Source organism: Amblyomma maculatum, chromosome 10 (assembly GCF_055883805.1).
Source record: "Amblyomma maculatum isolate TAMU_Amacu chromosome 10, ASM5588380v1, whole genome shotgun sequence".
Taxonomy (NCBI): domain Eukaryota; kingdom Metazoa; phylum Arthropoda; class Arachnida; order Ixodida; family Ixodidae; genus Amblyomma; species Amblyomma maculatum.
In genome coordinates, this window is record NC_139353.1 from 30,807,557 (window position 1) to 30,830,749 (window position 23,193).

Here is a 23,193-nt window from a genome sequence, read left to right on the forward strand (position 1 = left end):
GCGTTATACCGCGGTCGCGGTCGGCCTCATAAAACTTGTCTGAGCTCGGGTGCGGGCCAGTGGCCTGCCCGTAAAACGGTGCACCTTCATTGCCGGGCCGCACATCTGGTGGCCGTGCGATTTGCAGAGAGCTCGCCCGCACACCGCTACTACAACTACGCGAACCGCCGGTACGCACGTGCTGGTGGTGACCCCATCCCTAAATAGCAAGCGGGCAGAATTAACGCCCGCTCCACTGCCGCCGGTGACCGCGGTGTTGCGGCAGTCAAAGGTTGTGCTCCTCCTACTTCGCTCCCCACCCCTCCCCCTTTCTTTATGCTCTTTTCGCTGCCCTCCGCTTCTGCGGAACCGTGCAGTGTGGCCTATATCCTTAGCAAGGTTGTCGACCAGGTCTGTGACTCGGGTTATAACGATTAGTGAACTTTCACTTGCAAAAATCAAATATTACGCCCAAGTACAGTGCAATACTTCGCGCCAAATTTGTGTATTCATCAAAATTGTAAAGTGTCTGTGCTTGATAAATATGCGACCGGTGTTCCGTAAGATTCGGCGCTAGGCCCAATTTGATTTTTTTTTATTTACATTAATGATGTACCCACATAAATAACATCTCACATATAATTCTTTGCGTTCGACTGTGTGCCTTATCGCATTATATTTGGCCTCGGTGACACTTGATGATCGGCAAGATGAACTTAATTCGATTTCTTCTTTGTGTATAGATTAGGTCAATGACCGTTAACCTAAGCGTAAATAAATGCGAGGATCGCGAGGTTAATTCGACAATCCCACCTCCTCCATTCTCGGTAGTTATAGCGTCTGTAACATCTCGGCGTTTATGTATCAAATAATCTTTCATTGAAAATGCGTATCTAATAACGCTAGCCGTACGCTTGGATTCATTCGCCGTCATTTATCGTCTGTCACCGCGCCCGTCGAAGTTCACTGTTAAAAAGATCTAATGGAGCCTAAATTGTAACACACACTCATTTTGAGGCCCCGTTTATATAATCCTATCACAAGGCATTTAATTCATTCGGAGCCGTGCGACCCGTTTTAGTCTCTATCTATACTCAAGAACTGCTAGTGTATCTTCAGTGAAAATAACCCTTAATCTCCCTGGTCTTCTTCTCCACAGCTGGTACTTTCGGTTTTGTGGTTTCATAAAATTTATGATAAAGCCACTTTTAAGGGCAATCGACTGTTCCGTCATTCTAAGTGCCCTGCCGAATGAATTATCTGTTAAAAGCAATAGTTCTTCCATGCCGGACTGAGATTTTTAAATTCTTGCTTTTCATACACCAGAAACGACTGTAACCAACTTCCTTCCTCCAACGCACCATATATAGGATTAAGGTTTCTTCAAGGAATGTGCCTACGATTTTGTATGTCTCGCCTTCCTGTAATGCCCGCGACTCTTCAGAGTAAATAAATAAATAGAATGTACGTATCACAATCGCACCGTGATGTAACGGTTAGAGGAGGGAATGAAAGAAGAGAGACGAGGCCGCCACAGTGGAAGGCGTCGAAATGAGATCACATGATATTTAATGCGCCCCGCCGGGGTGGTGCAGTGGTAAGACGCCCGACTACTGTCCGGAGTTCCCGGGTTCGAACCCGACCTCGGCGGCTGCGTTTCGATGGAGGCGAAACGAAGAGGCGTCCATGTGCTGTGCGATGTCAGCGCACGTTAAAGATCCCCAGGTGGTCGAAATTACTCCGTAGCCCTCCACTACGGCTCCCCCTTCTCTCTTTCCACCTTCATTCCTTCCCTTACGGCGCGGTTCAGGTGTCCACAGAAACAAGTGTGACAGATACTGCGCCTTTCCCTTCCTGCGAACCAATAGATAGAATAGAAATATTTAATGCGGCACTGGCATCGGACAGCACACGGTCGTTCTTGTGTCCCGCCTCGATCGTAATACAGCTGTCGGTGCACTGATCGGATCGCTCGAACTCCTAATAGGCAGACAAGGGATACAGACTATCACACGCCGGGTCAGGTCGAAAATGTGCCTCGATAACGTTGATGATGTTGGAATTTTAAACAGACGCCACTATCACAAAACGGTTCTTCATCCTCGCAGTGTGATTTTTTTTTTTTTTTTTTTTTTTTTTTGTAGGGGAGTGGTTGAAAGAACAGCGGGCATAAAGCTTTACTGGTCAGGCTAAGCTAGCTAGCTATACCTGACGGTTCAGCTTGCAGTTCCTATCAGGCAGCTTCTTAAAGGGCGACTCCGGTGATTTTTTCAATAATAATAATAATTGGTTCACAGGAACGGACAGGCGCAGTATCTGTCACACTTGCGCTGTGGACACCTGAACCGCGCCGTAAGGAAACATTTTTAGTTTTTGATTGCATTACATTGCTTATGTGTTCTGACTCCAACACAAAAAACCGTCTTCCTGAATTCCAAGTAGAACTGTTTTTAAAAACGAAAAAAGCAAACCGAAATCTAAGCTGCTTTCATGGCCAGAAACGACGCTCCAGTTGACGAAACGGTGACGTCACGTACAGTATCTGAAAAACACTCGCACGCGCGTTGGGTGGTCGAAATAAAGTATGGGAATCACGATGAAGTACATAAAATGTCTGCGATAGCCGAATACAGACCTCAAAATTTATTGATCACGCGGGTAGCGAGCAGTAACGCGTGTGTACTGTTTGTGACGTCACAAACGCAGTGTTGCCCGTACAAATCGTCGCAGCTGAAGTCACAAAAACTGCACATTTTACAATCGTATTGCGTGCGAATGATTTATCGCACGGCGCCCAAATTTGGTGGAATGCTTCAGGACAGAAAGAACAACCTACAGTAAAATTTTTATCAGAATATTAAAGTATCAAAAAACCTCCGGAGTTGCCCTTTAAGTAATTGTGTTACTTCGTTTTTCAGGAATGAAGTAAGCGCAGTAAAGTAACATAGCCGAAGTGGTCGGGTGTTCCCGGTTGGGAATCAACTTGCGTATATTCCTTTCGCCCGATTTCGTATTTGGCGCCAGAGTCGCGATAAGCATAAGCTTGCTTGTATCACCTGCCATAGCCCCTAAATCCCATGAGGCCGATAAGCAAGCACAAATCCGATAGGCCGACTCCAGAGCGGAAGCGCCGTTGCTTCACTCTCCAAACACTCTTTTGAGGGACACATGAACCACGCCGCGCAGGAACAGCACCGACGGAGACGTTAACAATAAGTATAGCAGACGTGTCCAATAAGGGTTTTCTAGGGAAACGGATCGGCAAGAGAGGAAAAATTTTGACACCTCCCTCGCGCCCCAGTGGAAAGGTCTAAAAAGAAGAAACAGAACGTGCAGATGTCAAACGTCTCGCTCTTATCCGCAGTGAAGTAGCAACCGTAGCTACAAACGCTCCCTGAACCCCCTCCGGACTGCTCCAGAACCGCCTCTCCGGCCCTCACTTTCTCCTCTCGCTTGGATCATAACGCGGCCACACAGGGTTCCTTCTTATAGGAGTGCATGTCTCGCCTTTCCGGCTGGGCTCCGTTGACTCACCAAAGCGCGTGAATGGGGAAGTCTTCGGTTAAAATATATCTGACCTAGAATTACACAAACTGCTGCATATACCTCTCTTTCAGTTCATTTACTTCAATTGGAAACGAAAAACGAGGCAAACTGCATGAAGCCTAATATGACTGCTGCTTCCACTGCGGATGACGATAAGCGGAAACTTTGAAAACAACGTTCCCCGAAAATTGCTCCTGTCTATAGCAATAACATATATGCTGCATCGCGACATAATACAAAAGCGAGGCCATACAAAACGCATTGTCCTTTGCCCCGGACTGAGCCGCGTATCCGTCTGTACTCTTTCTGAAATTCTGTTTCATTCGGGATCGGGCAGGATGACGCTCCTTATTTCAGTTAGGTGCCAGTGAATGTAACAATTGGAACAGAGTCGTCGCATTACCCGAGGCCCGACCCTGGTTTCCTGGGCGATGCACAGTTCTAATGAGACAGAGCAGCGCAGAGCCGCGCCACTGCTCCTCCTCCTTTATCTCCTCCGTCGCGCCTCGTTTTATTTCGGGCACACCCAGACGGACTGAAAGAGAGGGGCGCGAACCTGAAGGAATGATTGATCGTTGAGTCTCCGCGAGACACGGTCCTCGCATTCATGCAGCGCGCGTCCGCGGCGGCGTAGCGACGCCAGGGCCACGAGTGTGCGGGCTTTAGAGGCCGATGCCCCGAGTGCACTCGCTCTCACACGATCGAATCGCCACGTGTACACGTAGAACCAACGTTTGTCCGCTGGCCATAGGGGTCCTCTCCACTACTCTCTGTTCGAAAAGCTGCGAAGGACAGAAACGTTTGCAAAGAAACCCTAAACAAAATGATTACTGGAACTCTAGCGCAAATTCAGTAAATAGATAATAAATACATCATTTTTCATAAACAACGTAGAGTGAAATGCGGGAAGGTTTGAGGGCAGCCTTCCTACTGACCGATCTTCCAGTTAGTCATGTAGTTTTTAAGCTTTTTTTTTATTATCGCCTCTCTCTCTTCATTCATTTCTAAGAAGCACACTTGAGTCAAAGTCATCATCATGCATACAGACAACACTTTCAAATACATAGTATTTATTTTTATTGGGATTGCTAATGCCTTGGTGAGATCTGCTGGGCGGACATAACATGTGCTGCTGCGGGATGCGCACGCGGAATAGAGAGAAACATGTGTCGTGGAATGCATTTCTTGTGTGAAAATATAGTGTGGCAGTCAATTCCGACAGCGCCTCTTTCTTCTCATTACGCATTATGCACCCTGTCTGTGGCGTCGTATGGACGGCTCATTGTAGCTGTTCTTTTGTTTAGCCGTAGGGCTTCATCGTAGTTTGGACCGGACCGTCACGGTAGCTTGGTGGTTACGGCGCTCAGCTACTTAGCTCTGAGAATGTGGGTTCGACACCGGCTATACGGCGACCACGTTTTGATGGAGGCGAAATGCAAGACACCTGTGTGCTTCATTACGACGCTTCTCCTACCTCAGCCACTTTGGAACATCAAACGCCAACAACCAAACCGACTCAAACGAACCAGCCTCACCGGGCGAGTTGTGTTGCATGGTATGCGAAGAATTAATGATATAACCTAAACCTGTTGGCGAGTGAATAACCCTTAATAACAACCGATGTTGGCTCCATTCTTCTTTAAAAGAAATAGTGCACTAATAAAACTGTCCATATAAGCTGGTTGGAGCATGAGAGAGTGAAAACACCGCTGAATAATCAAAGCGCGAAAACGCAGAACAAGACAGGTCAGGCGTTAAATGCAGCCTTACATGATCGACATCGGTAGGACAATTTCTTCTATTTCATTGCGCTTCATCGCATTAATGTTGTTTCCATGTCCCGGTCTTCTAGAGCGGCCTCTATTTTCCCTCTGCGTGTTACCGCGTCACCCGTAATCAACCATGTTTGCATTCGGTCAAATCGTAACGCACCATTTGATGGAATGTTGGCACCTTCACTAAATCTATCGAATACGCTGTCTTAGAGCTTGTTTTATTTCTATGAAGACACCGACATAACCTTGCTAAGCAGCCTCTCTCTCTCAAGCCGCGTTTACACGAATGCGACAGCTAGCGCATCGCATCGCAACCGGTTCATAGCGCATCGCATTCATGTAAACAGGGGTAATGCGCTAGGAAAGCGCATATTATTAATGTGCCAAGCAGGGCTGGATTTAGAGGGGTAAGTCTACTTACCCCTCTCAATCTCAATAGGCGACACCGTGCTCCGCCACCACCGCTAGAGATTATGCGCTATGTAAACGCTGTCGCATCAAATTACCGTGAGGCGCTACTAAATGCGATGCGATACGATGCGCTACTGTCGCCTTCATGTAAACACGGCTTCAGGCCGTGTATATATTCGAGCGTGCAGGTTAAACAGGCGGGTAATGTACCTGCGACATCGGAGCGGAAGGGACACAGCGCAAATAGAAGTTGGCGTTTTATCGATAAGGTATCACGTTCCTATTACAAAGAGGTCTCTCTCACCGAAAGCAGTGCCTTTATAGGTTGCAAAACATAAAAAAATAAAAAAAATACGCGCTTCGCCACTACCGGTCAGTTGCGTAAGTGAAATATATGTGGCTGCACCTATTTTTTCATTTTTTTTTTCGCGTGTTCCAGAAGCAGACACCGTCGTTCCCTTCGAAACGATGCGAACCCGTTCTCTTAGGTAAGAGCCTCGAGAATTTGAATCGACTGCCGATAAAATATTTAAACTCAATTTTCTTGGCACTGAATAAGGTATCATGCTGCCGGACGGGACAATAAATTCTTACTGAGAGCAATAATTGGATGGAGGTTTCCTCGGTACATAGTCATGAATTCGCTCGATCTGCGCTGAAGCCAGTAACGATGAGCATCAAGGCTGCGCTGGGTCTCCTCCGGTAAACAGTTCCTTTCATTGGTGCTACCTTCTCCCTGTAGTGCATTCACCTGTAGTGCATTCCCACGCCACACCTTCAATATTTACGCAGGTGTTTAGGTTCAACGGAAAAGTACCGACAGGAGCGAGGTTACGACAACCTTGCAGTACGAAAGGAGACGCCTTGCGCAAACTTCACTTTTTTTTTACGCACATAGATTGGTATAAACCAATACCTAAAAAAGCAAAAATGAAAAAAAAAACACGATCAGTGAGATTCATGCTGTGTATAAGAGTGAGCATTACTTTTCTACAGCTTGCTATGTTAATAATTTATCGCGTGTTTAAAGAAATGACAAGGACATCAATGCTCTTTTCTGAATCAATTATTAGGCTGTGGCAACATAATTAACCGTAATAGGATTTTTTCGGTTTATTTGCTCGATTATTTGAGCTGAAATTCGGCACACATATAGCAAAAAATCGTCTATTGTTTTTAATGCCAATGTGGATGATGCCTTTGCTTGATTCGATCGGAATTCATTAGAAATACTGCAGGCGATGCGGATGTTGAATAAATTGTAATTAAATTAGACAAGTATATATCATTTAAAGTGGTATTAAAAACGGTAGAATGTTGTATGCTATCTGTGTGCCGAATTCAAGCCCGAATAAGCGAGCGATTTAACCGATAGACGCATATTCCAGTTCGCGCTTAGCGTTGCAACAGTCGGTACACAGAATGTCCAGTAGCCTTTTTCTTTCGGGTTTAGGTTTCAGGATCAGGAGGTTTCCTTCAGGTGAAGGCTTCAAACTCAATGGGACCATCATACTCTGTTAGCCAAAGAATTGGATACTTTCCTTTCACATACTCGGAGCATGCCCGCGATTTTTTAGATTCTTTGACACTCAAACATGGCGTGTAAAAATCCTGGCGTTTCTCACCTAGCAACTATCACCTTCCAGAGGCTTGATCATGATTTATGACGTACGGGTATTATAACGCTCGCGCGTTCAGAGACCGCGATACCTCGAATCGCCAACATCGACGCCGCCTGACATTTTTTATTCCCGACAGGGGTGTATACTAACGCTCTTGAGTTAAAATTACGGGGACGATTAGTTGTCGTTATGCGATGACAATGCGTTATCGTTATAAGTATCCTTTTTTGGTTTTAGTTGCTTCTCATGCAATTTTTACCTTCGCATATGACCTTGTGTATTTTATATGCGTGTTTTTTCTCATAAAAAGGTGCTTAGCTGAACTTTGCTGAGCAAACTGCTGTGATACTACTTTGGTGTGCTTTTTGCCGAGTCCTTGCATTCATCGAGTGGCGGGTGGCTCTTGGCAAGTCGCAACTTTCCATACATTTACACTTGACTTTTTCAACTGATGTGGTTTCTAATGCTAATTGATGTTGAAAAGATTTGTTGTCCAAGTTGAGTGTTATCAGCGTTTTGGGGTGCCTATTTCAAGCTTTCATTGGTCGGACTCGGATCTGCTACAGTAACCCTGTGTACACAAGCGCACTGTGGCCCTCAGGGTCTGCATTGAACAGGGCAGCCTCCCACTATTTAGAGGCTGGGGAGAGATTGAAGATACGGTCTTCTATTTCTATCATGACCGTGGTATGTGGCAAAGATCCGGAAGTTTTCCACAGTGCCGGCATTGTGGCCTGTGAAGTTCTGGGTAGCAGGCATGAATTTATTCAGTGAGTGTTACAGGTGCTAATTTGTAACCTTTAACGTTATTTATTCTTCTTCCTTCCTTAATTTTGCCGGTGCATGGTTTAACATATTCTAATCTGTCTAGCCCGTAATTCTGTAGATTTTCAGCAAATGTGTATAGTGGCAGAAGATAGTTATGATCATTACGCGACATTTCCCAGGGCACTTATTCTCGTGCTTGTATCCTTGAGGACAAAAGCTGCACGCTCAACTACCCTGTCCTCGGTGTAATTTATGCATGCGCTTTGAAAGTACGAGATTGAGACTGAAGATGTGCTTGAACAGCGACGACTATAAAACCCGTGGCTTGAAAAGTCATCATTGTTATTGGAGTCAGATTAAAATCTGAATAGTTTTTAAGGTAAGCTTTGCACGGTGGAAATAAAAACACGAATAGTACTGGACTGAAAGGAGCTGAAAGGCTCGCGATGTTTACCCGTGTACTCAGATACATTACCCCTGCGCGAAAGAGAGACCAGGAGGGAGGAGGGGGGGGGGGGGGGGGGGGATTGATTAAACTAGAGGAGCTATCAAATGGGCATTACATAAAACTCCGGCAGGTTACTGCTCTGTCTCACGTTGTTTCGTAGAGCATTACGAAACACCTCTCAAGTGATGCCATCTTTTACCGCTTTTGAAAAATCGCCAGGCAATAACGGCTTTTCACTAGGAATGGCGCGAAGGGGTGTTTCGGCGTCCCGTTTTGACAGCGCCGCGCTTGTGTTCAGTAGTGAACACGACCTCTCGCGATTCCGGTTCGACGGCCTCAGCATGTGTATACATTTCGCCTTGCTCAGTGTAGACAGCGTTATGAAATCTACAAGGCTGGCGTTAACCGAACAGCTGGCTGCGTCCACAAAGCTTGCTTGTTTTCGATTACGTTATAGGTAAGTTATATAAAACAAGGAAATAGTGAGAATTGGCTCACTATGTGGTCAGTTCCACTGTGCCATTAGAGAATTAAGAGGGTGGAAAAGAAAAAAAGTTTCGATTCACTTCGTTTACATGCACAAAACACAAGCCACCTATCTGAACGAGCAAATTCGATGCGATTCCGCATATAAAATTTCGTAACAATGGCTCTCATATTATTTTTTACATAAGCGAGTAAGACACCTTGGTCATCTGGATGGGCGTCATTTGCAATACGTGTTATACACAGACGCTACATCGGGATTATGCACACGCTCCAAGTGTTCCGATTACTAAAGAAAAAAATAGATTAATCAACGGGTAAAAACGAATAAATTAGCACTCTGTGTTTAGCCAGTAGTGAGACAATTTGAATAACTGACGACTCCTAACAACTTTTAAGAAAACGAGGCTCAAGCATCCACGCGCATGCGCAGATGGGAGGATGTCCTGCGCTCCTATCTAACGAGGACGTGGTTGGCGCATAACTGGCCCGAGTTGGCCTCCGACCAGGCCGAGCAGAATGCAGACAACGGTGAACTGCTGTACCTGCCGCTGCCTCAGACGGGCAGGTGGCCCAGCGAGGAGGACCTTTCCGGCGCCGCGGTGGGGCTGTGCCGACTGCAGCATACTTACAACCTCAGCACTCGGCAGATGGTCGAGCTACGGAGGTACGCCTGCGCTGAAAATATGCTTTTTTCCGTAAATGCAAAGTCCTTTACTGTGAGTTCGGAACAGGGGTTGACTAATTGTATTGCCACCAAGCGGCACATGCGGCGCAGGAACTAACGGTGCTATTTTTTGCAAGAAATAAAAAATAATATGCGATGCTATCGAAGGTTTAATAACAGAAACTATCCGTGCAGCGTCAATTGAGGCTGTATTAGCTGTGCAGTTTGATGTACACGTGCGCATGGACGGATCTGCTTGTGGCAGCGTATACACTCGTAATCTAGTTCCACATTCGTGCCAAAAAAGTTCCAGATCTAAGTGGAACTTCCGCTTATATCTGGAACTTTTTTTGGCACGAATGTGGAACCAGATTAAGAGAGTACGTTTAACAAGATATCCGGAACATGGTTCTAGTTACCGCTGTGAAGCAGCGTTCCCCATAAATACCTAGAGAGCTGTTTTAAGATATGTAGGCGTAGCACTTTAGCAACCAAAACCTCGAAATGCTTTATGGCGTTAATAAGGACTTACGTTCACTATAGTATTTGTGGCTAGGGGCGGGAAAATACAGGTCGAATATGTTTTATGTTGCATTGCGAAAGTCTGGCAGACCGGATGTATGTTAAATTCGTCAACATTTAGTAAATGAATAAACCGCAGTTTCTCTCGCCACCAAAATCTGCCAATGAGTGAGACTCTTGAATCTTATTTCATCGCCCCACTTTAAGACAGATGTGTTCTTCACGGATGAGATGTGCGCTTATACACCTGGTGGCTTTGTTGTACGATGCATTGTGACGTAACAGGATCATATATTGAAAGGAGATTTAGATTCTCCGTTATAGCTATAGGCTTCAATATCGTCGGCGAAGCTCCCGCCCGGATTTCCCTTCATTTACGCGAACCACAGTTATCGGATGTTCACATGCAATATATATTAGATCCAGTTAGAGCTAAGTTCACCCATAACTCGTGACCTAATTTTTAAGGTTGAAAGTCGCGCGCCATTGTCTTTGGGGACACGAATTGGCTATGAGTGGTGCTATACGACACTCCTGATTTCATGCCGCAAAGTAGTTGGTCTGAATGCCGTGAGGGGGCGCTAGAGATCCTCTGTAAAATATTATATGAGGAACGCCTGAGGAAATTGGACAGTAACAGATGGGCAGCTAAAGTATTTAAATACCTGTACTTAAAAAGCGTGGACTCACAATGGAGGAAAAGAACTAGGAAACTAACTAGTAAGTATGCTAGTAACAAGGACGGAGAAATAAAGAGCATTAAGCAACAGGTGAAAAACACAGAAGGTAAAAATTGGATAAATTCGATGGAAAAGAAACAGAGTGTGGAATTATACCGAAAGTGGAAAATGCAGATCAGGAAGGAAGATTTCTTTGATAACTCAAGAGGCAGTGCGCTACTTTTTGAAGCTAGATCAGGGTGCCTTAGAACACGCAGCTACAAAAAGAGATTTAACAATGGAGATGACGCATGTGCTGTATGTGGTAACTCCAGTGAAACAATTGACCATATTATAGTCGAATGTAATGGTATCCATCCGGAAGTTGATGCAGGCGCAATCACTGTTCCTGAAGCTCTGGGGTTTAGAGATACCAGTGGCCGTGTGAATAAACCGGCGGAGGAAACTAGCAAAAAACGATTGTAAGATTGGTGGCTTAAAAGCAGAGAAGTGATATAACGTTAGTAATGTAGAAACAAAAAATTAATAAATAGAATGATGGTTTAGTTAACCAATCAAAATCAATAATTAATGAATAGGGAGAAAAATGAGCATGATAGCTACTGCTACCACCCCGTTTCAAAGGGGACGCTCCTATATTCCATCCATCCATTCCATTATCTAAATCTGGGCTATAGTCAGCTTGTCGGATTTCTAACCATGAAGTATCGTAGCTGGTTCTTTTTAAACACCTCACCGCCTCTTGATGAAGACGCCCTAGAAGAAACTGCGTTCACGTCTTCTTCGTAGCCCTTCTCTGAACGTGTCTGCACACGACCGACGCGAGGTGGCACAACGATGTTTCGACTCGGATGACGTGGGCAGCGCCATTGAATGGTGGGCTTCCAGCCTAGACACCCTGGCCGAAGAAGGGGACGAGCCCAGTGACGATCGCCAGGCCATCCTAAATACCATGGCCAGGATCACCATGCGACTCCAGAACAAGAGGGCCGCCCTGCGACTCCTCCTGGCCTACCACGATGGCGCATCGGCCGACGAGTGAGCGAGCCGCTGTAACCTGTTAAGTGTGCAGAGCTAGACCAGTGTGCTTAGGGAAACATATTTACGCGGAGAAGATTTGAAATAAGAGAACTGCGGATTACTCATTAGCGACCACCCAAGCCCGGCCATGAGGCAACAAAGCAAAGTTTTCAACTTGCACTCGAACTTCGTAGCTGAATAAATAGCTAATCAACTTCAAAGATCGAACCTGCTTATTGCATTTCGGGGCATTAGCTCTACCAACTGAGCTAGTTAGGACAGCTCCGGTTTTTTAAAGTTTGTTTGAACTTCCAATAACGAAACTCTCAGTCAAAATTCGGGCCTGACACATGGCCGCTAAGGCTGTTCTCCAGAGATTAAGTGTCTCGACGTCAATGTCTACGTTACAGAGTGGTGACATCTGTTGTTTGATCAAGAAGCGCCGTTTTGGGTCACAAAGGTTGCATAGACCTTTGTCGTGCGCACTTCTAAGTTTCTACATGACGCCCTTCTAGCAGTGCTATTCGATGTTCTCCTGTCCCAAAGACATGAAAATTCTGCTGGTTTATAAGGGCGCAGATTTTTGGGGCTCTGGGAAATTAATAGGCTAAATCACCCTTTGAGCTAAGCAGCAGGCTTTCATGGCGCTCTGTCACAGCTCTTCCTTGCTCACTGCAACCGTTTGATGCCACAGGCGACGTGGCAGTCAGCTAATTCCTAACTTCGTTTTATACCAAGTGACAGGTTTTGATTCAAAGGACACATTTGTAGTTTCACAGTTTTCACGGTTGGAAAACTCTGATTCCGCTCGATTGTCTATTGCGATTAAGCCAGCGAGTGCTTTCATGCGGTTTCTATATGTTTTGATTGATCGACAGAATGGAAGAGGATCCTATAGTGCATTAAGTGGCTCTGGGTTCTTATGGTCCTTTTGTTGGATATTCATGCAGGTTCCTTGTATTAATTGTATTTGTTCGACAGCAACAAAAGGAAACTGACTCTGCGATTATATTTTCTCATAATGCGCTTGACCAAAGCGACTGTTCGTGCTTTCGCTTACTGCGATGTAATGAAAGTGCCCGAGCGGCCTAAGAGTCCGACTCTGGATCCAAGGGTTCCGGAGGGTTCGATTTTAATCTCACTATCCCAACGTCTCATCTCAAAGGAGCTACCAGAGTTGACAGGGCTGACTCTCTTGCGATACAACTATACGTGGCGAGATGTTCGGTGCACATCCTTTCTGTTCTGGCTGTCCCACTGGACGACCTCTAGTTTATTCCGCGTGGTGCATGAATTTTGAGGTAAAAACGCAACTCTTATCTACATCCACGAACAATTAAATGGCGAACGGGCCGATTGAATGAGAACAATGCGTCCACGTTGGTGTGGGTCCCAAGCGGCAGTCAAAAACAAAAATTTCGTGTGTGTGGCGGAGGGGGGGGGGGGGGGATTAGGGCGGGGACTGGCCTATGTGTGGGCAGCAGTAGTGGGAGGACACTTTATTACAGTGCGATGAAATGTGAGACTCCTGAAAAAACAGGCAAGGAGAGCTTGGACAAGGAGATCGAGTTTATGCGGTATTTTACGGGAAAACTGTTAGTCACAGGAACTATGTTTTTTTGTTTTGCATTTACTTCCCCTTTACTTATTATTCACTTAGAGTATACTTAAAATACCATTAGAAAGATGTCGGTGTCTCGGTCGCGTATGCAGGCGCGCGAGACTGGTGGCAAGAGCGCAAGACGACTCCCGCTTGAAGTACTCGTCGGTGGCGGTCGATGCGGCCAGCTTCGAGAGCCTCTGTTCTTCGGGCCCCACCCACAAAGCAACGTCCGCTGCTTCAGTTGGGTTGCGCTGCGTTGTACTTCACATTTTCACGGTCAGTGCGGCGATGTCCCCGGCATAATAATGTGATACCATTGGAACTAAAAGCGCGCGTGCGACGTTTGTCAAGTGTGTGGCGCTATGTATTGAAAAAGGCCACCAGATGAGGAGAGGAGGAGGAGGACTGGAGAAGTAGAGAGGGTGTGGTCTGGAATTGAAATTTGAACAGGAAATAGGATCGAAATTAAAATTTTGATTAGAATTTTAAAAAATCGTTGGGGGCACTTAGATCTCTAAATGCGGTAAGGCGAAAGCCTTTCCTGCAACTCTTTGTACTCACTTGCCGCTTTCTCACTCAAGTGCTTCTTTTTTTTTTCTTTTCTTTTCTGTTTTCGCTTATTTCCCTTTTTACCCTTTCTACTTCTCTTTTGGTTATTTTTTCTCTATTCCCATGTTTTTGCACAGTTTTGACGAATTTAGCAAACTTTCAACGCCCGGGGCTGTTTTGACGTCTGCACACTATATCGACGTCCTTAGCTACTTTGACGTCGAATTGACTTTTTGGCTGTAATTAATTACTCCATATCAATAAAAACTCGCACACAGACGCATGTTTTCACCCTCTACCTCACACCATCCTTCATTTACTCATCAATCAATTAATTGCTCGGCAATGACCGTGTGGCAACCTCCGCGGAAGCAAAAGTACTGTCCATACTCATCAGCATGGTATAAAGGCTTTCGTCTTAAAATTCAGAAACGGTCCATGAGATCCATGCGGCACACACGCGACAGCGTTAATTTAACAGCACGCTACGTGATGGTGTTATCGCCAATGTAAAGAAATCAGAGACATTAACGCTTATTTATGAATCATTTGTTGTGCGGTGGTAATTTCCTTCTGTATGACTTAGACCACATGATATGACTAGTAGCCGCTAAAAATTTTTTTTAGACAAAGGTTTCGGGCTCAAGGGATCGCATAGTCTTGATCAGAAAAGTGGAACGCTCCCAAATGGCATATATCTGATGCATGCCCGTGATTTTTCGAGGCTGGGGACGTCAAAGACTTGACGACGATTTCGCCAGACAATTTTTGAAGACATTGTATTACTAATTCCATTCACTCAGTGGGTGGGTCGGAGAAATACCGAATTCATGTCATTCTTGTCGAAATCAAGAAGAAACGGACAAGGGCAGTAATAAGAAAAACGAAAATGTTTGAGATCACTGCGGAACCCGCATTGGGGGAATGCGTAAGCACTCTTTGAAAAAAGAGACACGGAAGAGGAAGAGACTTCCGGTTTATGACGTCACACTATGACATACCACCCTATGAATGTTGGGTACCATGCGACTCCACATGGATGTCGACATAACATCCTAGGCTATTTCGACGTCTTATTTACTTAATTGGCTTTAATTAATTAACTGTTTACTCCGCATGCACCAATTTTTCCCCGGCGAGATATTTTCGTCCTCTATCTAGTGCAGCTATTTGTTTTCTTATCACTCGTTTCGTTCCAACGTATCCCTGCCGACAAACTTCTGGTGACACGACGTACCCGACGTCTGATTGACTTAACTGGCTGTAATTAATTAACTAATCAATCTACATGCACCAAATCTTTTCCATAGCGAGATTTTTTTTATCCTCTATCTAGTGCAACCATTAGTTTTCCATTTGTTTTTTATCACTCGTTTTGCTCGAACGTAATCCTGCCGACAAACATCTGGTGACACAATCCTTGAAAACATACCCACTTAATGCTTACGCATTAATAAAGATAGTCGTTAAGGGCAATAAATTGGATTCCAAGGAAAGAAAAGCGTAGCAGGGGGTGGCAGAAAGTTGGGTGGACGGATGGGGTTAAGAAAATCGCAGGGGTCAAGTGGATGCAGCTAGCACAGGATCTGGTTAATTGGATGAATATGGAAGAGGCCTTTACACTGCAGTGGCTATAATCCGGATTATGATGAAGAGGTTACTAACGCTCTCGCATTCAAATTATGTCAGCTTCATACGCGTGGTTGTTCAAGTCTGCAAGGCTTCAAATGGTTGACTCCGCCGACGGATAATGTTTTTCAGCGGGGTACAACATTATCGCGTTAAAATCGCATTTAGTATGGTATGGTATGGTATGGTATGTGATGTTTTAACGTCCCAAACCGACATCTACTCAGCTCTGTGCCCATGGCAAAGTGTGCAGGCACAGTCTTTACCAAAAGTTTAGGAGCCAGAGAGTCTGTTCCTAAGCCATGCAGTGGTATCCCTTAGCATCTATGAAGTCCTTCATATTAGAGCCCCACCGCGGTGGCGCAATGATTAGGACGCTTGACTGATGTGCCGAAGGATCCGGGATCTAATCCCGGTCGTGGCGGCCTCTTTTAGATGGAGGCGAAAACCTAGGCGCTCGTGTGCTGTGCGATGTCAGTGCACGTTAAAGAACCCAGTTCAAAATTTCCGGGGCCCTTCGCTATATAATATTGCATCCCTCATAGCCTGAGTTGCTTTGGGGACGTTAAACCACATAAACCAAACCGAATCTTCCAATCAGAGCGGGTAGGACAAAACTTTTCTTACCTTCCGCAGATTTGGAATACTAGGAAAACATTACGAGCCAAACGGTGTGGTTCGGAAGCAACCATCTAAACTGTGCATTTGCGTTTCCCTGTCGAGAGGAGTTGCTGATGTCGTCGGCTGATATATAATAGAGGGAATTGCTGCGCATGCATATACTGCCGAGGCACGCTTGAGTCCACCAGAATCACCACACTCGCATCACACGATCATGGAGAAACTTTAGGTATGAAGAGCATATGTCTATGAACTACAACTTGATTGAACAAGAAAGATTGTACTCATCAGAGTCTACATGCAATCATCCCAAGCTACGAGCTTGTGTCTGTACTCTAGTCCGCACTGACATCTACAATTTGTTTTCCACGTATATGGCCCCCCTGCCCTTACGAAAATGGGTTTTGAGTTTCTGGCTTGGTCTTAATGTTTTCTTAATGAGTACAAAGGAACTCAACAGACATTCAATACCTTCTGTGTTTTAGTAACAGCCTTAAACCAGATTTTCAGCTGACATTTCCCATTATTTTTTCTTGTTTTGAATATCAAAGTTTTTTTTGTTTCTTTTTGTGAACTGCTAAAGTGTAAGCACAATGTGAAAAGTCAACGGGAATTCGTATGATGTGTATTTTCTCGGTCATTGCGACCATTCATTGAGAGGACACGGTGTGTTTCAACTTGGAACATAGTGCAATCTGATCAGTTCAGTATAGAAAAAAATTATTATCAACCATCACTACATGTGCGTTACTGCAGCATCCCATGCTCATCCTGCGTCCACTGCACGTGGAAGTGCTGAGCGAGGACCCGCGCATTGGGCTCGTGCACAACTTCCTCAGCAAGCGCCACACTCGTGCCCTCCGAAAGCTCGCGGCGCCACTATTGTACCGGGCCCTGGTCTTCAATGCCAAAAGAGAGCAGAGGCATTCGTCAGTACGCATCAGCAAGGTATGTACTCTATCGGGACTTTTGGTTAAGAGAATCAGCGCACAAGAAACGAACGAATGGAAGTTTATTAACAAGATGGCCGCTCTACATATGGACTGAAATCGGGTTACGAAGGATTCACAACAAAGAATTGTATCTCGACGAAGCTCTCGTCGGGTCGTCCAGATGGCCCGATGCTATTCAAGTACTTCAGGTTGGGGAAAGGAGAAAGGGGAAGGAAAACATTATGAATGATAGGAGTGCATTAGAAGGAATGTTGTTTCTAGATGCTTGTCATCACAGCCCGATTTGCTCGATGTCGCCACGCTGCTGCCGAAATCAATAACGACGTATTTATTTGGCCTTCCTACTCTCCTGGGTAGAGCCTCCGCTGCTGTATTACTTGGGAGCGAGTCTGTACTGCGCATGGCTGTGGATAAACTTAGTAGCAGATTTTCACCGGCTCCCAAAATACACCTGCCGAATTTAGATGCTTCTGGTCTGAAATGCGCAGTACAAAGTAGCGCTAAGAGATCAGTATAGTCTATTCTGGGATGCACGCTATCAAGCTGGGTCCATCCCAGAGTGGACAAGACTGGTCCCTTGACACGTAGCTTTTGGATCTGTGCCAACTGCAGATGGCCAGACGCAGGTATCAGCTCAACGACGAGCAACTGCATACTGACATGGGAACCGCCGAGAACATCTTCCAACCCTTTGACGCCCTTTCCCAGTTGCACGCTCCCCGTTAGGAATGTCCTTAGCCCCGTTCACACGTGAACATAAGACGTCATCGCCATCTCGAACAATCAGCGCCCTTTATGACCAACGCAAAACGTGAAATCGCTAATGCCGTCGCATCACGGGTTTTCGGAAGGCTAATGTGCACTGAATGACGGATTGTTGGTCCACGAACCAGGCATCACGCGACGCTCTCCTTCCGCTCTGCAAAGTTCGTGGCTGGCCCTCGTATGGGAAAACAGCCGCGCTCAAGTTCAATCCCATGTTTGCCATTCATCTGGCCTTCCTCTTCACAGGTGGCGAAATAGCTGACTATTGGGCGCGAGGACATACTGTGGCGCCGCCTCTCGGCAGATCCGCGTCACGCACTAAGTGGGATAATGCACATTGAACTGCTGCTGTGCGATGGTTTCCTGTAGAGTTTAGTTGCGCCGCTAATGCTGCATTCACATATTTATTTATTTACATTTCGGTTTGGGTCTGTTTAACCTTCATTTGAGGTATTAGGCCCGCTCATTCAGCAGGACAGCACTTCATCGAATCAGCTAAGCTGCCGAAGTGTGGGCCCGGCCGATAAGGACGAGGACGCGGACCGGCCAGCGTTGTTGTTGCCATTATAGAAGGAACTGCAGCTTCCACACAGCCGGTCAGCAGCAAGCTGCCAGTGAATCTCAAATAAAAGAATGATCTGCTAGAGGAAGCAGAGCGCCTTCTAAAAGCGCCGGTTGAAGCGGTGCCGTTCACCTGCTCCTTTAAACATAGTAGCAAGCGCAAATATTTGTTTTTTCCGCGCAGAGTAGCTTTGCTGACGCATACCGCAGCATATATCGCAATATGTAATGGTCTATTCCGAGTTTATTCACGTACTCTTAAATTTGAAATTACATCAGCACTACAGACGCTGCCTGAGACCACTCATATCATGTACTATACCGCTGCCCGATCCTTAGTTAACTACATTGAAACTTACATGCGAACGCCACCATTCAGAAGAATGAGACTTGTCTTTCGCACAATCGTTCCTTGTTCCGAAAGCGTACTACCCCGTTAAGGCAACATCTTTTCCATCTTGCCAGCAATAGGTTTTCGTTAGCTTCACAATGGGTAAGCGCAAATTAAAACGCGCGTGCCGTCACTTCAGCCGCTACTCAACGAACTGTTTAGCGCGAACTCCATGGGCGAAACCTTGCTCGCTGAAATGTCTACTGCACACGTGAGAATGACCACTCGCTTCATTTCCCTTTCAAATCTTGGATAAGAAAGATTCCGCGAGGTTATATTTCGAGCAGCAATGGGAGCTTACGCCGTGTTCTGTCGCGTACGTCCACATACAGAGCAATAACGGACCGTGGCAACAGCTTAAATAAACGCAGCAACCTCAGCAGCGATGCAAGATGAAAACGTGCAATGCAATCAATCGTTAACGAGCAAAACTACAGAAAAAACGCGACTATTAGCGTTTAAAACGCACAATTTCAATCGAGTGTCTGCTCCAGCAGCAGTAAGAGGAGTCACGTGATCCCACTTGCTCCTCTAGGTCGACGCTAGCTCTGTTCGTTTCAGTGATTGCGCTCGCGCCCATACGTGGGAGCTTTATTTCGCCGAGCTATATTGGAGCCACTGAGGGCTAGGTGCAAACCTCACGGAGCGGAAGTGGGACGTCATGTGAAGTTTGGCCCGTGGTTGTCCGCTTGCCGATAGTCCGTCCTGTGAATCTGCCGTTGTCTTATCATTTACATATACGATACAGTGCCTCATGAGGACTTCAGAAGCTTCTGTTGACCGCCGCGCTGTTCACAGAAGGATCACTGCTATGTACTGCTGCATTCAGCGACCCCCACCGTGTGCAGGTGGCCTGGCTCCGCGACCACGAGGTTCCCATGGTGGCGCGGCTGAGTTCCGCGGTGTCTGCGGTGACCGGCATGCGCCTGGACAGCGCCGAGGAAATGCAGGTGGTCAACTATGGCGTGGGCGGCCACTACTCACCGCACGCAGACTACACGCGGGCGCACGAGCAACCCGGCGAGGAGGAAATGCAGGCGGGACAGCGGGCCGCCACCTGGCTCATGTACCTGTCGGACGTCCACAGGGGAGGGGCCACCGTCTTCCCCAAACTCGGACTGAAGGTACCACGCATGTGCCCATACGAATAGTGTGAGCCTATCGGTTAAGGGTATTAGGGAATAGCGGTGCACCACTGCGCATGAGCAGAGTGCTACCATGGAGGAGAGCAGCTAGATTTGAACGTTCCCTTATGCGCCCCGGCTTTCTTCTAATAACTGCCGGGTGACTGTTGCGTCGCTCAGAGCATATATAAACAGGATGTCACACAACTTTCCCGATTATCTATTTTCTAACAGCAGTTTCGGACGGCCCACTGTCCGAAACTGTTGTTAGAATAAAATAGATAATCGGGAACGTTGTGTGACATCCTGTTTGAATGTAACTCTTCTGGCCCATTAGTAACAAGCAAGCCATGTCTATATATATATATATATATATATATATATATATATATATATATATATATATACACACACACCAAATATTTGCTCGGCTAAACTTTCACTCGTTCGGGCTAAAATTACGTACACAGGTGGTACTTAATCGTAATTTTTGTTTGATATTACATTTAAGGGAATGGAACTTACCCGATGTGGTCAGAATTAAACAAATGTGCATCATGTGATGCAACGGCGAACTCAAATAACTTTCGCTGCAGTGATACTGGTAGCGCCATCGCGCGCCTGTCAAAGGAGTGAGACCTCCATCGTCGCAGCCTTCAAGGTAAATGCTCTATCCTACTATTGTTGCAAGATGGTGCCAATACTACCCTTTACAAAAAAAAAATTGCTGTCCATCGACTGTCACAGCCTCCTTTCAAAGAGGTCTACAGAATATCTATAGATAGCCCAGAGATAGGCGAAAGAATACGTATAGCATAAATACTGCATTGTCTATAGACAGAAAGAAACGAACAGGTTATGTAGAGGTAATCTATAGACAAATTCAACACGTCTAGAGATTACAGTAGTGACAAAAGTAATTGAATGTATTAGTGTTTTGTGTTGCCTTGTACTTTCCTTGATGCAATGCTCCTATTCGGTGGATTTGAGGTGCACAATAAACAAATAAAAATTATATACAGAGTCTATTATAAGGGTCTTATATTATTATAAGGGACTGCTGAGGTTTTTGATTAAAAAAAAATAAAATTTCTTAAGCAACGCTCGCTTGACGTGACAGCAAAACAAGTTTGGTTTGCCGTCGCGTCAGACGAATCCTTAATGAATAATTTTGACGGAATGAAACAAGTACATCACCTAAACGTAATAATATAAAACAATATTGCGACTAAAACCCACCTTCGCAAAATTTGCGCCACGGACAAGCGAGCGGTTAGGCCGAGAGAACTTTTTGGTACGCTATAAGCGACGCAGCATTCAATGCAGCTTCTGGAAATTACACGGGAAGTCGCAGGCGCAGGGGTTTCAAACACGCGGCCAACGGGCCCAAATGAATGCAGCCTTTGTTCTGAAATCAATGTGCCAGCTCAACTCTGTCTGGCATACGTAATACATTCCTTCAGAGCTTTTCATCGACCAGTCTCTGACGGTGAGTAATCATCGATTTCTTTTATCACTTTCGAGGTGGCAAAGGAAAATGAGCAAGGCAGAATATTGGCGATATGCGGAATTCTTCGCTTTTCCTTTTCTTTTTTTTTCGTTTAGTATCCTGTAATCTACTAATTCTTTTTATTTCTCATTGACTAGAATAAGGATCGATGAATGAGAATTTTGTCACTACTCTCCCTTTTGAGTCCACGTTAACGTTATAGTGAACTATAGTTTATGCATCACGCAGGTGGACGCCATAGAAGGACGCGCTCTCTTCTGGATCAACCTGCTGCCAAACCCAGCCAACAGGAGTCGCTTCGAGCGCAATCCATACAACAGAACGCGAAGCGTGGGCGACGACCGCACCACGCATGGAGCGTGCCCCGTTCTCGTGGGATCAAAGTGGATCGCTACCAAGTGGATCCACGAGCTGGGCCAGCCTCGCTTGCCCTACGACTGGCCTGGGCCTGTTCGCTAGCTTAGCGCAATTACATTCGCACGTGCGCTCGGAGTGTTGCTCGCTTTGCCCTTTTTCTCTTTATGATTGACATGCAACCACACGCGTGAGGGTCACACAGCCTGAGTTCTACTCGATTCATTTAACCCTCCTCCTCCGAGCTATATAGGACTTTGGGCAATAATGATAAGACAGAGCTCACTGCAGAAACTGAATTGGGAGTATGCGAAAGCATTAGCGCTGCCCCGACGTTTTTACCAAGTACCTATAACTAACTACATGTCACTAATAATCTATCACTAATTAGGTTATTTCTAATTTATTTATTTATTTCCAATACCTCAATACCAAGTAATTACCTTATTACTAACTACCCTGTCACTAATAATCTTATGGTGACTATCTTATCCATAATTATATATCACTGACTACCTATCAGTAATTATCTTTGCATTAACTACCTGTCACTAATTGTCTATCATTAATATTTGTCACTAGTAGCAATTATCACTTGTATTATTTGTGCCAACGTAGGCTTGGCCAACAAGCATAGGCCAACCACATGGAGCGAACTTTCTCTGCGAACTTCATGCGGCGCGACGGAACGCCGACGCACCGTCGCCGTGCCGAACCACATGCAGCGAAAAACTGACGGCGTCGGCAGCGTCGGCGCCCGAGTGAGAAAACGCACGACCTGGGATCGATTCAACAACACACTTTTCACACTAAATGACATTTCAAGAGCAACACATAAAATAGGCAGCGTCTCAAATTGCGCCCGACAGCGCTTTTATACTGCCTCCGAGTGTACGTCCGACGCTGTAGCAACAGCGTACTGCAGACGTCTCTCTCAAGCAGGGTTTTGGCCAGTGTTGAGCTGAACGTCGAAAAAGCTCCCGCTTCAGCTGTATCATCAGAGTAGGCAAAATCGCAGCGCTTACAGCACCCTATGGCAGGACCTTACCATAGCAGTGCCGCTCGCTGGCGCGGAGGACGACAATGCTCTGCCGTGCGCTGCTCCCTAGTCGTCGCTAGGCCTATTTTGTTTCGCATCGATGGTGCAGTACTACATGAAACGGTGCTATGAAATTCCTTCGTGCTATAGTAAATGGTCTACTCATAGAA

General features: G+C 45.8%; 1 protein-coding gene across 1 annotated transcript in view; it reads left to right on the plus strand.

Moving 5' to 3' along the window:
- The window catches only part of LOC146176050 (prolyl 4-hydroxylase subunit alpha-2-like), a 25,786-nt gene extending 3,658 nt beyond the window's left edge, over positions 1-22,128 (plus strand). The window contains exons 2-7 of the mRNA XM_084581243.1: positions 9,471-9,702; positions 11,694-11,942; positions 13,638-13,803; positions 17,083-17,274; positions 19,845-20,120; positions 21,859-22,128. Coding sequence (XP_084437369.1) covers positions 9,471-9,702; positions 11,694-11,942; positions 13,638-13,803; positions 17,083-17,274; positions 19,845-20,120; positions 21,859-22,089 — 1,346 coding nt within the window. The 3' untranslated portion in view covers positions 22,090-22,128. The remainder of the gene's footprint in view (positions 1-9,470; positions 9,703-11,693; positions 11,943-13,637; positions 13,804-17,082; positions 17,275-19,844; positions 20,121-21,858) is intronic.
- The last annotated feature ends 1,065 nt before the right edge of the window (positions 22,129-23,193 follow it).